Source organism: Numenius arquata, chromosome 3 (genome assembly GCF_964106895.1).
Source record: "Numenius arquata chromosome 3, bNumArq3.hap1.1, whole genome shotgun sequence".
Taxonomy (NCBI): Eukaryota; Metazoa; Chordata; class Aves; order Charadriiformes; family Scolopacidae; genus Numenius; species Numenius arquata.
In genome coordinates this window covers 40,893,034-40,907,310 of record NC_133578.1, presented here as the reverse complement: position 1 = coordinate 40,907,310, position 14,277 = coordinate 40,893,034, and the positions used below count along the sequence as shown (strand labels likewise).

General features: G+C 53.0%; 1 protein-coding gene across 1 annotated transcript in view; it reads left to right on the top strand.

Moving 5' to 3' along the window:
- Positions 1–12,350, top strand: part of RAMP1 (receptor activity modifying protein 1) — a 35,588-nt gene extending 23,238 nt beyond the window's left edge. The window contains exon 3 of the mRNA XM_074145685.1: positions 11,326–12,350. Within this exon, the coding sequence (XP_074001786.1) occupies positions 11,326–11,581 (256 nt within the window). The 3' untranslated portion in view covers positions 11,582–12,350. The remainder of the gene's footprint in view (positions 1–11,325) is intronic.
- The last annotated feature ends 1,927 nt before the right edge of the window (positions 12,351–14,277 follow it).

The following is a 14,277-nucleotide window of genomic DNA, read 5'->3' as shown; positions in this document are numbered from 1 at the left end:
CGCCCGTCTTTGATTTTGGAGCGTTAAGGAGGTCAGCAGTGGGTTTTAGTTCATGAGGGGGTAAACGAATATGCCATTTCACTCTGCTTTGCTGCTGCTCTGGCTCATCCCTGCTGGGTCCAGCTGAAGGAGCTTCCCCATCCTGGTCGCTTGTGGAGGGACCACAAGGTAGACTTGGAGGGGAGAGCAGTGGACGTTGTCTACTGGGACTTCAGTGAGGCTTTTGACACCTCCCATAAGATCCTCACGGACAAGCTGATGAAGGAAAGCACACAATGAGGTGGGTTGAAAACTGGCTGAACGGCCAGGCCCAGAGAGTGGTGGTCATTGGACAAAGACTAGCTGGAGGCCAGCAACTAGTGCTGTACCCCAGGGGTCAATGCTGGGTCCAGTTCTGCTTAACCTCATCGTTAATGGTCTGGGTGATGGGGCAGAGTGTACCCTCAGCAAGTTCACTGATGACACCAAACTGGGAGGAGGGGTTGACACACCAGAGGGTCGTGCTGCCATCCAGAGGGACCTCCACAGGCTGGAGAAATGTGCACATGGGAACCTCATGAAGTTCAACAAGGAGAATTGCAACAACAATTGCAACAAGGAGGAACAACCCCAGGCACCAGGACGTGCTGCAGGCCATCCAGCTACAAAGCAGCTCAGCAGAAAAGGCCCTGGGGGTCTTGTTGGACACCAAGTTGAACGTGATCCAGAAACGTGCCCTTGTGCCAAAGAAGGTGAATGGTACCTGGGACTGCATTAGAAGTGTTTCCAGCAGGCCAAGGGAGGTGATCCTTCCCCTCTACTCAGCACTGGCCGGGCCACCCCTGGAGTGCTGGATCCAGTTCTGTGCTCCCCAGTGCGAGAGAGACATGGACGTACTGGAGAGAATCCAATGAAGGACCACGAAGATGATGAAGGGACTACAAGGAAAGGCTGAGAGAGCTGGGGCTGTTCAGAAAAGGCTCAGGGGGTATATAAATACCTGAAGGGAGGGTGCAAAGAGGATGGAGCCAGGCTTTTGTCAGTGGTACCCAGTAACAGGACCAGAGGCAGTGGGCACAAACTGAAGCATGGGGGGGGGTGTCCCTCTGAACATCAGGAAACACTTTTTCACTGTGAGGGTGACTGAGCACTGGCATAGGTCACCCAGGGAGGTTGTGGAGTCTCCATCCTTGGAGATACTCAAAAACCATCTGGTCATGAGCAACCAGCTCTAGGTGGTCCTGCTCGAGCAGGGGCATTTGGACAAGATAAGGTGACCTCCAGAGGTCCTCTCCAAACTCAGCTATTCTGTGATTAAATGGGCTTTCAAGGAGCCCAACCTAAGCAGTGTTTGGAAAGCAGGATGGCCGTCTTGCTCAATACAGTTACGTATGTGTGACAAAACCACACGCCCCAGTGGAGAAGCTTGAACAGGAGAAGACCACGGCTGCCTGTTATATGCTGGATATCAATGTGTTAACTAGGCAGTAGACTGGGATCCCCGTCACAGCTCCATTACCTCTTCTGGTGACTCACTGCTTGATGGACTTATTTTCCATGAGATTTTTCTTTTTTCTCAGCGCTCGGGTTCTCGGACAGTCCAAAATGTCTTCACTCAGCTTGAAAATCCCTTAACTCACTGAGATGCCCTCAGACCCTCTCTATGAGCAAGTCCAGGCCATTCCACTGGACTTGCTGGCTTGCCTGGTACTTCCAAAAGTTGTGTGTTGATTTTTCTTAGCAGCTATAGGGAGAGGCTGGTATGGTATGGCATGGCACCCTTCTGCTGAATCGCCTGTTTGTAACCAGCGTCAGAGAATTAGCAGTGATTTATGACTTCGGAGAAATGGCGATGCGGTCTGCTCTCCTGGTGGCATCCAGGAAATGCTCGGCGACATCCTTGGGGGGGATAATGAGGGTGATAAGGGAACCCTACTTAATGAAGCAGCATCAAGGAGAGCAGGGATGTTGCATTTGGGGAACGTGCTGCTCTGTGGGTTTGGTTTTGGGGTTTTTTTGGCATTTCTTTTGGGTTCTTTTTATTGCAGAACCACCTGAATGGCACTTTCTTTGGATTAGCTCTTCTTTATTTATAGTCAGCAGAGCTGAATTTTTCAGTACCATCGTGGCATGAATTATTCTCCTGGCGAGATGGTTTTGATTGAAATTGCAAAGACCAGTCAGGGGTGTCTGCGTGTTGGCGTGAGGGCCTGAGAAGAGCAGATAAAAACCCATTCTCCACTCTAAGCTGGCTTTCCGCGTCGTACAGCGTTGTTGTGCCATGGCCTTTCTCCGGGAAAACAAAGTGGGGGACAAAAAATGAGCTCTTGGGACATGAGAGGGCAGCTGGAAATGGTGAGCAGATGTTGCCGTATGCCAAGAGTGTTTTGCACAGAAACTAGAGTTTTTGTAAGATCTTGGTTGATTTCCTGCTTCATTCCCCTTTCTTCTGTGCCAAATTAAAAATCTATATACATTTGTGTGTGTAGACAGACATACGTATACAGATAGGTAGCTTGTGACAAGGACAGCTTGGGGTTTCCTTCCCCTTTATCGGTGACAAAATGGAGGGGAAGAAAAGAGAGGGGAAAGACCGTGGGAGGTTTTCTGGTTCTGAGAAACCTCATTTGGTCCTTAAAAATGTCCAGGGCTGCTGTCTCCTTGGGCATCTCCGTGGGACCTGTCCCCCTCTGTTGAAACCTGTGGAGGCAGCAGATGTGGTCCAGATGTGGTGAAGGGGATAACCGCCTCCCTGGGTCTCCTGGCTGTGCTGGGGGTGAACTCCCACCCCTGGGGCCATCCCAGCAGAGCTGTCCCCAAGTCAGGCCATTCCTGTGCAGGGGCTGAGTGTGTCCCAGGGCAGGACTTTCCTTTTGGTCCTGGTTCAGTGCTATCTACAAGCTTGATGAGATGCAATCCATCTCCTCCTCCAGGCCTTCAGTGAAGCCTTTGCACAGGAAGCAGAGGTGTATTAAAGAGTGTTCTTTATCTCCACTGTCCTGGGTTGTTTGTTTTTTTTTTTTCTAAATAGCTTCTACTAAACTTGTTATCCTTGAGGCACTCGGAGGAAATGTTGATAAACTTGCAGTGTTTAATTTGATTGCGCGAGTCCATTTGTTCCGTGCAAACACAAGGCTAGGGGTATTTAAGAGATGACATTCCTCTGATCCTCCTGCGCCCTCAGGACATTGGGAAAATCAAGTAGAAATAGCCCAGCTACTGCTGTAAATGTACTTGTTCTGCAAGGATACGGCTTTCGGGTGGCCACCTTGCTCGACACCCCTGCTGCCTGGGTGTGCATGGGGCTCACCGTCCCCTTCTAGGAGAAAAAGTGCTGTTAGGAGCTGTCCCAGCAGGAGTGGGCAGGGGTGGCATAGGCTGGCTCTTCGCCCCTCTGGCTTTTTTTTTGACTTCCACCAGGCATGAGATGAAGAACTAGAAATAAAAGACCTGCCTAGAGCCTTGTCTGCTTTTCATCTCTTCCCCCAAACTAAGGAATTTTGATGCGTAAAACATGTCTGAAATGAGAATGAGAACTATCTGAAGGTTTTGCCTCTGACAGCTCCCGTACCGTCAGCAGCATGGGGTTTGGAGCTGTGATTTCTCAGATGCAGCATTTAGCGGAGAAATGCCCCTTAGGCCCATCACTTACTGCTCTGTTGAGAATGACACGATGGGAACATCCGGATAAATGAATTGTCTCAGCAGAGCTTGTAATTGTGGTTTATTGGTCCTATTTATAGGCTGCAGATTATCCTCCCCTCAGTATTAACCGAGCTCTTGTGTTGCTGGTAGCGCTGCGTTCAGATGTACCAGAGGGGTCTCTCTGGATGAGGAGCGTTTGCTGGGGTTGGGCTTGGACCACGTGAACAAGCACCAACTCTGTGAGAAGGTTTGTCCAACGCCATTGAGCTCTGCTGGCTTTCTTAGTCATACTTATTTGGGGAAAGTTGATGGGAAATCATATACCAGTTGAACTTTGGTGAGCCATTACACATTTCAGGAATGGGATGCCAGGTCTTTTTTAATAAAATAATTAGTTCCAGAAGTTGACTGTGAACTCTGTCTCCTGGGAAAGGGAGAAGGACTGCTCTGAGAGGTGTTTTCCCTTGGGTCATCTGGTTTCCTTCCCTCTCTTCCTCCCCAAAGGATGAGTGACTTGGCGTGACCTCAGATGCTCCTGCTGGAGCCGTGCGAGCCGGTGCCTGCTGGGTGAGCTGCCCACCTACCCACTCGTGTGCTGCAAGCTGGTCTCTCCAGCCCCTCCGTGGGGTTGCCCCATGGACCCTTGGCCTGAGAGAAATTTAGACCAAGCCACCCTGGTGTTCAGTTTTCCAGGGCTTGACTCTACCTCGTTACTTAAAGCTGGAGCTGCGTCGTGGTCTCCTCTGCTTCGCGGCGGTGGCCGAGTTGCTTTGACCGGATGCTCAGCTGGGCATGACTAATTATCCCGAAGATCAACTTGGCTATTCTGATTCCAGGACCAGATTCATCGGCACGGCAGCTATTTTTGGGGCCGCGGAGTGCTGCTGGGGCAGCTGGAGGGGGCCGGGCTGCTGGCGGCTCACCCATGAATGCATCGGCAGGAGCTGATGACTTGTAGATATTTTTCGTGCAAGGTTTTGGCACGCCAGGGGATGGCTTGGCACTGGGGTGTTTGCCTGGGGTTGGCACACCGGGCAGCAGCGAGGAGGGCTTGGGGGGTCTGGGGGGGGGTGAATGGGACGCTGGCTGTGCTGGGCGATGCCGCAGCTGCGGGTGTCACTCCAGCTGAGCCAGGTGCCTTCATCCCAAATATATCCGCCCCGTGGCACCCCTTAAAAATCTCCGGGGAATGCTTTCCCGTTGCTGCGGGCATCCTGTGGGGAAGGAGCTCCCCGGAGTGGTATTATTTCGCCTGCCGGGCTGACAGCTGCGGCCGGGTCCAGAAATGTGCCGATGCTGCCGGCTCCTGGTACCCTGCCCCGCTACCACCCCTGCTGCGGGGCCGCTCTCGCAGCCGTGAACACGCTCACAGCCTGTCTTCAGGTTGTTTACCTATTACCTTATAGACAACAGGTTGATCCGTTACCTTATCATCTCGTTATCTACTTAGTTAGCTTCAGGTTGTCAGGTCCCTTCTGGCTACACCTTTACCATGTCTCCAGGCTCACCCCGCAGCCTTGCAGAGGAAGAAATCAGTTTTTTCTTTTAATTTACAAAGCAAAAGGAAAGCCTTGTGGGATTTTTTTTTTTTCCCCTTCTGAAGGAAGGGATTTGTGGCGGATAGGAAAAAAAAAAAATCCTGATACTCATGGCAAAAGGGAGAGCTGGTGATCCTGTGAGCCCCAACCAGTATCCATAGCGTAACACCGTCCGCACCAGGGTGCTGGTGAGGAATAAATTCCAGTCCCGGTTGCAGTGGTAAAAAAAAACCAAACAGAAGCCTTGCTTAGGCTTTACAGCAGTGTAAGCATTCAGGTCCCGTCACACCATAAAATCGGTCCTCGACGGCTTCCCACCAGCGGCCCAGCCCCATTCTCATCCTGCCTGCAGATGTTCATCCCCACCTGGTCCCCGCGATGCTCGGCCTCCTCCTGCCGCAGCATCCTTGAAACCCAAACCGTTTCCATGGGGATGAGGAAAACAGTCTTAATTGCAGTTCTTATTGGGTAGGGAAAAAAATATTTAGAACTGAGCAAAGCCATACTTTTCAGGGCAGGCTGCCTGTCTCCCTGCTCGTCTCCCTGTCCACAGCCTCTGGTGGTGGGATGGCTTGGGAAAACTTGCCCTGTTCCCAGTGCTATCCTACATCAGCTCAATAATCACATTTTTTTTTAGTAATTAAAGCTAGTCTTTTAAGGCATTTTTAAGGATTTGAAATTAAGATGCTGGTATTTAAGGCAAAACCAAGGGAGAGGAGGGGCAGAAGAAGAGGGAGGTGGAGTGGGTGCAGGCTGCTTCTCCTTTCCCCACCCTGTCTATTGGTCTCTGGGGACACGCTGGCCACCACGGGGAGCCAAGGACACCCTCCACGCTCAGCGCTTCTCCAGCCGCAGGCACGTCTCCATCCCTCCATCTCAAAGTGCAGGCGAGCCCCCAAGAGCTGCCATTCCCAGGGGAGCCCTTGCTGGGCTGCTGGTGATTTTTTGGTACTGGGAAAGATCCCAGAGAAGCCCAATCCCAGTTGGGAAAAGGGAGCACAATGTGGGAACACTGCTCCTTCGAAGCTGCCAAGCTCTCCTCAGGGTTGGGGGGAGCAGGACCAGCCCAAAGGCTCCAACCAGGGCTTTTTCTGCACGTACAACTGGATGGTCCTTGTGAGAGGCAAAGAGAGATACCTTCCCGTGGGGGCAGAGGCACCCAATGGAAAGGCTTTTGTCGTGTCCTCTAACTCCAAATATCATCTTAACTAACCAGCCAGGTTTTGCAGCCTGGCTTTCAGCTGTAATGAGTAGAACACGGCGTGTGGCTTTGGGCTGCGCTGGCTATTCACAGCCCCTGGCAAACATCATTAAAAACAGCTGCTCCTTCAGTTTCCTCTTGCTCCCAGGCAGGTTGGGAAGTCAGGGACAACCATCCTTAGATGTCGCATCCTCAGATCCTCCGGCTGCTCTGCAAAGCTGCAAGGACGTGCCACAGTGTGGGTCGGTGGCCCAGGGGGCTTCTCTGCATCCTTATTTACTCCGACCGAACTGAGCCATTGCAGAGCTTCTTGGAAGCCTGGCCAGGGATCTGCCCTGTGGTTCACCCACCCCCTTACAGCCATAAGGCCTCGTCAGGCTGTTTGTAGAGGGCAGCCAGTCCCTGGTCTGCAGGGCAAGGGAGGAGACGATGCAGGGTGTGGGTATTTGATGATGAGGGGTCTAGAACATCTCTCTTACGAGGAGATGCTGAGGGACTTGGGTCTTTCTAGTCTGGAGAAGAGAAGGCTAAGGGGGGATCTCATCAATGTTTGTAAATACTTAAAGGGTGGGCGTCAAGAGGACGGGGACAGTCTTTTTTCAGTGGTGCCCAGGGATAGGACAAGAGGAAATGGGCACAAACTTGAATAGAAGAAGTTCCACCTAAACATGAGGTGGCAGAGCCCTGGAAGAGGCTGCCCAGGGAGGTGGTGGAGTCTCCTTCTCTGGAGACATTCCAACCCCACTTGGACACGTTCCTGTGCAACCTGCTCTGGGTGGACCTGCTTTGGCAGGGGGTTGGACTTAGATGATCTCCAGAGGTCCCTTCCAACCCTGTATCATTCTGTGATTCTGTGATTTTTCTGCACAGTCCCACCTCGGGTCTTATTTAGGGTCAATGACATTCAGGTCCTCCTCACAAAAAAGTTGTCTGAGTGTTTTGCCAGGCATTGCAGCACCCAGACACCCCTGATGCCACTAACTTGAGTTTCTGTCCTCACCATCATCTCCAGGGTGGTCCCAGCTGCATCCCTGGGGTTCCCTAAACACCTGTCCCCTCTCTTCCCCCAGCAGTGGGTGACAGACTGAGCTCCCCCCCTGCCCAGGGCTGCGGCGGCAAAGCCAGTGGCATGCCGTGTCACTCGATTTCTGCAGCTGTGTCGGGCACCTGTGTCACCTTTCACTTCAGCTGCAGCAGCAGCATCCATGGGGTCCCTTCCTGGGCTGTAGCCGCTGGCAGCGCCCTGACCCCAGTGGCATTCCCAGCACAGCGGGGCACGGCACACAGTCCTCCACGTTGGACGTGGTGGTGGTGGGGCTGAGATTTGTTGATGCCTTTCTCCTACTTGCAAGCATGTACTCTCTGGAGGCTTTGCTTTGGAGGCTCAGTACCCTCACTCAGCTGGAGGAGATGGTATTTTGGGAGGTGGAGGCTTGCAAATGAGATGTAGGGTTGTTAAAGCCAAAAGCTTGACTCTGCCTTCTCTCCAAAGAGAGTTTTCAGTCTGTGACTGAGGATTACATCTCTTTCTGGATGCCAAAAATAGCATGATCCTCCCTGCTCCCGGAGCTGGGCTCAGCTTTTCCTGGCTGAGCGTGGCAGGGAGACATTAAGCTCCTGGGCTGGACTGTGGGGTAGGAGGTGGGATGCCAAGAAGAAGGCAGAAAAACAACCCCTCCCGAGAGGTTTCACCATCAGGACAGCCTGAATTCCCAGGTGGGACCACACTGGCCTGGTGCTAATGTAATAACGTGGCTCTGCTTGCGGAGAGAAAGAGAACCAGATGCCGCTTTGGAGATGCAATGGGACAAATGTTCACCACGGCTGTGGCAGGGAAGAACACGCTCAGCCCCGGGCATCAACACTGCTGCTCTCCGGTGGGATTCTGATCCCTTCTGACAAGGCATTGTAAGCAGCAGCCTGGTTCCAACCGGTCTGGTTTATCCGTATCCCAGCAAATGGATCCCTTTGGTAGCCCTCTACGTTGCACTGGTAATGAGGAGGTCCTCCATGCCATGTGCTTTGGGGCTCTGCATGTGAGGACAGAAGATGCTGGAGCGGGTGCAGAGGAGGGCAACGAAGCTGGTGAAGGGCCTGGAGAATAAATTGTACGAAGAACGATTGAGGGAGCTGGGACTGTTTAGTTTGAGGAAGAGGAGACTGAGGGGAGACCTCATCACTCTCTACAACTACTTGAAAGGACATTGTAGAGAGGTTGGTGCTGGTCTCTTCTCACAGGTAATTAGCAACAGAACAAGAGGGAATGGCTTCAAGCTGCAACAGGGTAGGTTTAGACTGGACATTAGGAAACAATTCTCCACAGAAAGAGTGATCAGACACTGGAACAGGCTGCCCAGGGAGGTGGTTGAGTCGCCATCCCTGGATGAGTTTGAGAGTCACTTAGATGTGGTGTTGGGGGATATGGTATAGGGGAGAACTTTGTAGAGTAGGGCAGATGGTTGGACTCGATGATCCCAAGGGTCTCTTCCAACCTGGATGATTCTATGATTCTAAGATGGACAGAGTCTCATGAGATGCGAGACACGGCAGCTCAGGACCCGCACAGCTGGAAGGGATGGACTCAGCCAGTGGTTCACGTCCATGGATGGCCATGGGTCGATGAGAGGGAGTGGAAGAAATTAAAGCACTCGGCTACAGCTGAGAGTCCAGCTTTGCCTTTAGTTGGCTGGTCATAAAACTGTCGTGGTCAAGTAGTGCTTCGTGTAAGCAAAGGGCAGAAACTTGTCTCTTGAAGAGCATCCAGACTTTGTTTTCCCTTGGCCCTCTTCCCTCCAGGCCCCTCCTGCTCGCCCCACACCGGGCTCTAGAGGTGTGCGGGGACAGCGGGTGGCAGTGGCCACGATGCCACCTGCTCCTGGCTGAGGATGCAATCCCATCCAGAGCAGAGTGGCTTTAACAAAGGCGGGGGACGTGAAAATAAAAGGGACAAGAGACTTAAGGTATTTTAAGCCACAGCTGCAGACCCCTCCATCGGGATGGCAGGGCCTCCTTCCATGCCTGGACTGACCGATCGTAGCCCCATGGCCACCTCCTCGCCCTTCTACGCTGCTCGCGGGGCTGTAGCCCCTTGGCTCCTCTCCTGGGGTCCAGCCGGTGTGCAGGGAGCCATCCGAGCACGGAAATACGGACGCTGCCCAAGCGCAAAGCGTTAATTACAATTTATTTCTCCTTTCGTTTGCTGACATCGTTTCGCTGTGGTTCCTTGCGCGTCTTCACGTGCGACGATGGGAGCAGCTACTCAGCAGCACGAAAGCCGAGGCGGGGAAGGGCAAAGCCAGCCGCCGTGAGGCCCTTCGGTTTGAAAAAAAAAACAAAAACCAGCTTTTATTCGCTTCTCTGTTAACTCTTTGCCTCTGCTTCCTGAAGACGCTTTAGCCCCCGAGGTCTGCTGAGGATGCTGGTGAACGGGAAACGGTAATTTTGCACATTGGGACGCTGAGCAGAAGCCGCTTTTAGGAGCTCCAGGCGCCCCGTTAATTAAATCAGCAGACTCTGCAGGGCCTCCCTCCGGCGCTGCCGTGTGCCGACGGGCACAGCAAGGCAACCGCTGCCTGCCCAAAAACCCGGCTGATGAGATACAGAGAGGCTGCAGAGCGTAGCCGGGCAGCTGCTTATAAGACATTTCTTCCCCCAGGTGGGTTTTTAATTGAATAGTCGGGTTTTTGGTTAGCTCTGCTTCTCTCGGCTTAGCCGTGAGTAATTGGGATGGGAAAAAAAAAAAAGAAAGCGATACAGACCCTCTTTTTTTTTAATTCATAGCCAGTTTTAAAGCAGGTTGGATTTGAAACCCGTGGTCATACCTGTCCTTCCAGAGGGTGGGTGGGTGCACCAGCACAGACAGGGGCTGTCCTCTCCCTGCAGTGCCTCTTGCTCAAGGCTGCTCCGCATGTTCCAAATATTTGAAAAAAATACCCCAAACAGACCTCAAAAAATATACTTGCCTGCCAGGGAGAGGTGGGACGGGTTGTGGTCCTGTGGACCTGCAAAGCGTGGCGCTGCAAACTGCAGAGACACGAGCTTCAAAAGCATGCTGTTGGTTCAAAAAAAAAACCCCTTATTTTTAGGCAAAAAAAAAACCCAAACCCCTTATTTTTAGGCAATTAAAAGTATTGTTAATAGGTTCACTGTACTTATTTCTGCCCCCTTTTGGCTGAACCCAGGCTAAAGGATGGTGCCCCCAAGGCCGGCAGCCACGCGAGCTGCTCCGTGGCTCGGGGTGGGTTTCCTGAAGGTCTTTTGATATGATGAAGGTGCCAGAGGGTTATCTGGGTCCGACCGGTATTTTCTAATAGCATCAGTCGGGCCATGAAAAAAATTAATACAAACCAAAAAAAAAAAAAAAAAAAAAAACAAAAAACCCCTCGCTGCTAGCCACTTCCTTCTGTAAATGAAAACTCCTTGTGCTTTGGGCTGTGGATGAGCACTTAAAGCGTGCTCGAAGTAGCAAAACCTGATGGGAATTAAAAAAAAAACCCATATATTTTTTTATACCTATTTACCTACGGTCTCAAAAAAAATACTTAAAAAAAATAAAATAACTGTAAGTAAAAACTCCTTGTGCTTTGGGCTGTGGGTGAGCACGTAAAGCGTGCTCGAAGTAGCAAAACCTGATGGGAATTCAAAAAAAAAACTATATATTTTTTTATACCTATTTACCTACGGTCTCAAAAAAAATACTTAAAAAAAATAAAATAACTGTAAGTGAAAACTCTTTGTGCTTTGGGCTGTGGGTGAGCACGTAAAGCGTGCTCGAAGTAGCAAAACCTGATGGGAATTCAAAAAAAAAAACATTTTTTTATACCTATTTACCTACGGTCTCAAAAAAATTACTTAAAAAAAATAAAAGGACTCGGGTAACAGTCTCAGACACAATCTCAACTAACACGCACAGGTGTGTGTAACAGCAGGCGTGTAACGGCGGTGCCTTTGTCTGTGTTGCAGCACCTACGGGGAGCTGACAAACTGCACGGCGCTCATCGCCGAGAGGCTCGACTGCTACTGGCCCAACCGCCTGGTGGACGAGTTCTTCGTGGCCGTCCACAGGCAGTATTTCAAGAACTGCTCCCCCTCCGGCCGGGCCCTGCACGACCCCCCCAACGGCGTCCTCTGCCCCTTCATCCTCCTGCCCGTCCTCGTCACCCTGTTGATGACCGCGCTGGTGGTGTGGAGGAGCAAACGCAGCGAGGGCATCGTGTAGGGGCGCCCTGCCGCCGGCGCGGGGCAGGGACGGGGCGCCCCCACCCCCCCCCGAAAGCACACGTCGTTTCGGGAAGACGCTGGCGGAGGAGCATCCCGGGGAGGGTACCGAGTTCGGGAGGCAGAGACGGTAAACGCCACCGCTCCTCCCTTGCCGGTACCCCTCCGGCACCGCGCACGTGCTGCTCGCCCGGCAGTTTCCGAATAAATCCGTCATTTAAGACTCGGTCGTTTGGCCACAGGGGATGCCGGTGACCGGCGAGGTTGCCCCGGCGTCGGGGAGCCCTCTTGGGGGACCGGGGAGCACGGCTCACCTCGGCCATCGGCACCGCCGCCATCTTTCCCATCTGCTTCCCTCCTGGCACCCCACAGCCTTGTGTTTTGCCAAAAAGAGGAAAATTTTTAAAAATTAAGAAAGAAAAGGGGCCGGGGGGGAATGGGGTGGGGTGGGGTTGAAATCCTGCTGGCCCCGCAGCATCGTCGGGAGGTGGCGGTGGGCGTCACGGCGAGGGCAGCAGGTCTGGGTGCAACCCCGGGTGATGGAACCGCCACGGCTTTCTCTTTTTGTCCTTCGTTTTTTTTCTCCACGGCAGGAAAGGCACCTCCTGCCCTGGCCCCCAGCGCAAGGCCAAGGTCTGCGTGGGGTGGGTTGTGTCTGGGAGGTGGGAAGCGATGGGTAAAAACTGGCGGTGGGAGCTGGTAGCACCCAGTGGTGGCCATGGCAGTGTTCTGGGCTAACGAGCAACAGGAATAAGGTGCATTTCCTACCTAAATAAATAAATACATAAATAAACCAGGTGCCCGTCTCTGGTGCAGATCCGCAGCACTGGCCACCTCTGTGAACTCTGAGGTCCAGGTGGGTCACGGGCCCTCCCCACCCCCATATGCCACCCTCGCTGCCCCACAGGAGCCTCCGTGATCCCAGAGACCCCTCAACAGCACTGACCCCTGTCCCATGGGCACCCTTTGGGGTGGATGGGTTGGGAGGGCTGACTGAGTGGCATCTGCCCCTCCAAGGCAGCGGGGTCCCTGGGGAGTAGCTATGGGGATCCCTGGGTGGGCAGGTCAGGGGTCCTCCCCTTCATCAGGAACCAGGAGTGGGGTCAAGTCCCCTGGTGGGAGGCTGGGCAGCATGGCTGGATGGGGCTTTGAGCAACCTGCTCTAGTGGAGGTGTCCCTGCCCATGGCAGGGGGATTGGAACTCCATGATCTTTAGGGTCCCTTCCAACTCTAACCATTCTGTGATTCTATGATCTGGGATGGTGAGGGGACTTCCGTCCCTGCCACTGGTCTCTGCCATCCCCAACGTCTCTGGACCACTCCAGATCCACTTCAGTGTCTTGCTGGTTCAGGAAGAAGCCCCCTTGGGAAACCCAGTCACTGTTCCCCCCAACCCTCACGTCTTCCAACCCCCCCAAAATTGTACGTGCCAGGCAGCAGGACATCCATCTTACAATGGTATGACTGGGTGGACAGATGAGGAGAGGGCAGTGGATGTTGCCTACCTTGACTTCAGCAAGGCTTTTGACAGTCTCCCACAGCACCCTCACAGGTAAGCTTAGGAAGTGTGGGTTAGATGGACAGTGAGGTGGATTGAAAACTGGCTGAAATACAGAGCTCAGAGGGTCGTGATTAGGGGCACAGAGTCTTGTTGGAGATCCATTAACTAGCGGTGTTCCCCAGGGGTCAGTTCTGTGTCCAGTCCTCTTCAATATATTCATCAATGACCTGGATGAAGGGATGGAGTGTGCCCTCAGCAAGTTTGCTGACACAACACTGGGAGGGGTGGCTGACACACCAGAAGGCTGTACCACCACACAGCAAGACGTGGACAGGCTGGAGAGTTGGGCAGAGAGGAACCTGATGAACTTCAACAAAGGCAAGTGTAGGGTGCTGCACCTGGGGAGGAATAACCCCCTGCACCAGGACAGGTTGGGGGCTGACCTGCTGGAGAGCAGCTCTGTGGAAAAAAGACCTGGGAGTCCTGGTGGACAACAGGATGACCATGAGCCAGCAATGTGCCCTTGTGGCCAAGCAGGCCAATGGCATCTTGGGGGTCCATCAAGAAGATTGTGGCCAGCAGGTCAAGGGAGGTCATCCTCCCCCTCTACTCTGCCCTGGTGAGGCCCCATCCAGCCCCACACCCCACTGGAGTGTCCAGTGCCGGGGTCCCCAGTTCAAGGACAGGGAGCTGCTGGAGAGGGTACAGCAGAGGGCTACAAAGACCATGAGGGGACTAGAACATCTCTCTTATGAGGAGAGGCTGAGAGACTTGGGACTAAAAAGTCTAGAGAAGAGAAGGCTGAGCGGGGATCTGATCAATGCTTATAAATACTTCAAGGGAGGGTGTCAAGAGGATGGGGCTGGTCTTTTTTCAGTGGTGCCCAGTGACAGGACAAGAGGCAACGGGCACAAACTTGAACGCAGGAAGTTCCATCTCAACATGAGGAGGAACTTCTTTCCTGTGAGGGTGGCAGAGCCCTGGAACAGGCTGCCCAGAGAGGTAGTGGAGTCTCCTTCTCTGGTGACACTAAAGCCCACCTGGACACGTTCCTGTGCAACCTGCTCTGGGTGACCGTGCTCTGGCAGGGGCGTTGGACTAGATGATCTCCAGAGGTCCAGTCCAACCCCAACCATTCTGTGATTCTGTGACATCCAGCCATCCACCTGGCTGCCAGGTCCCAACCCCTGTTCCTC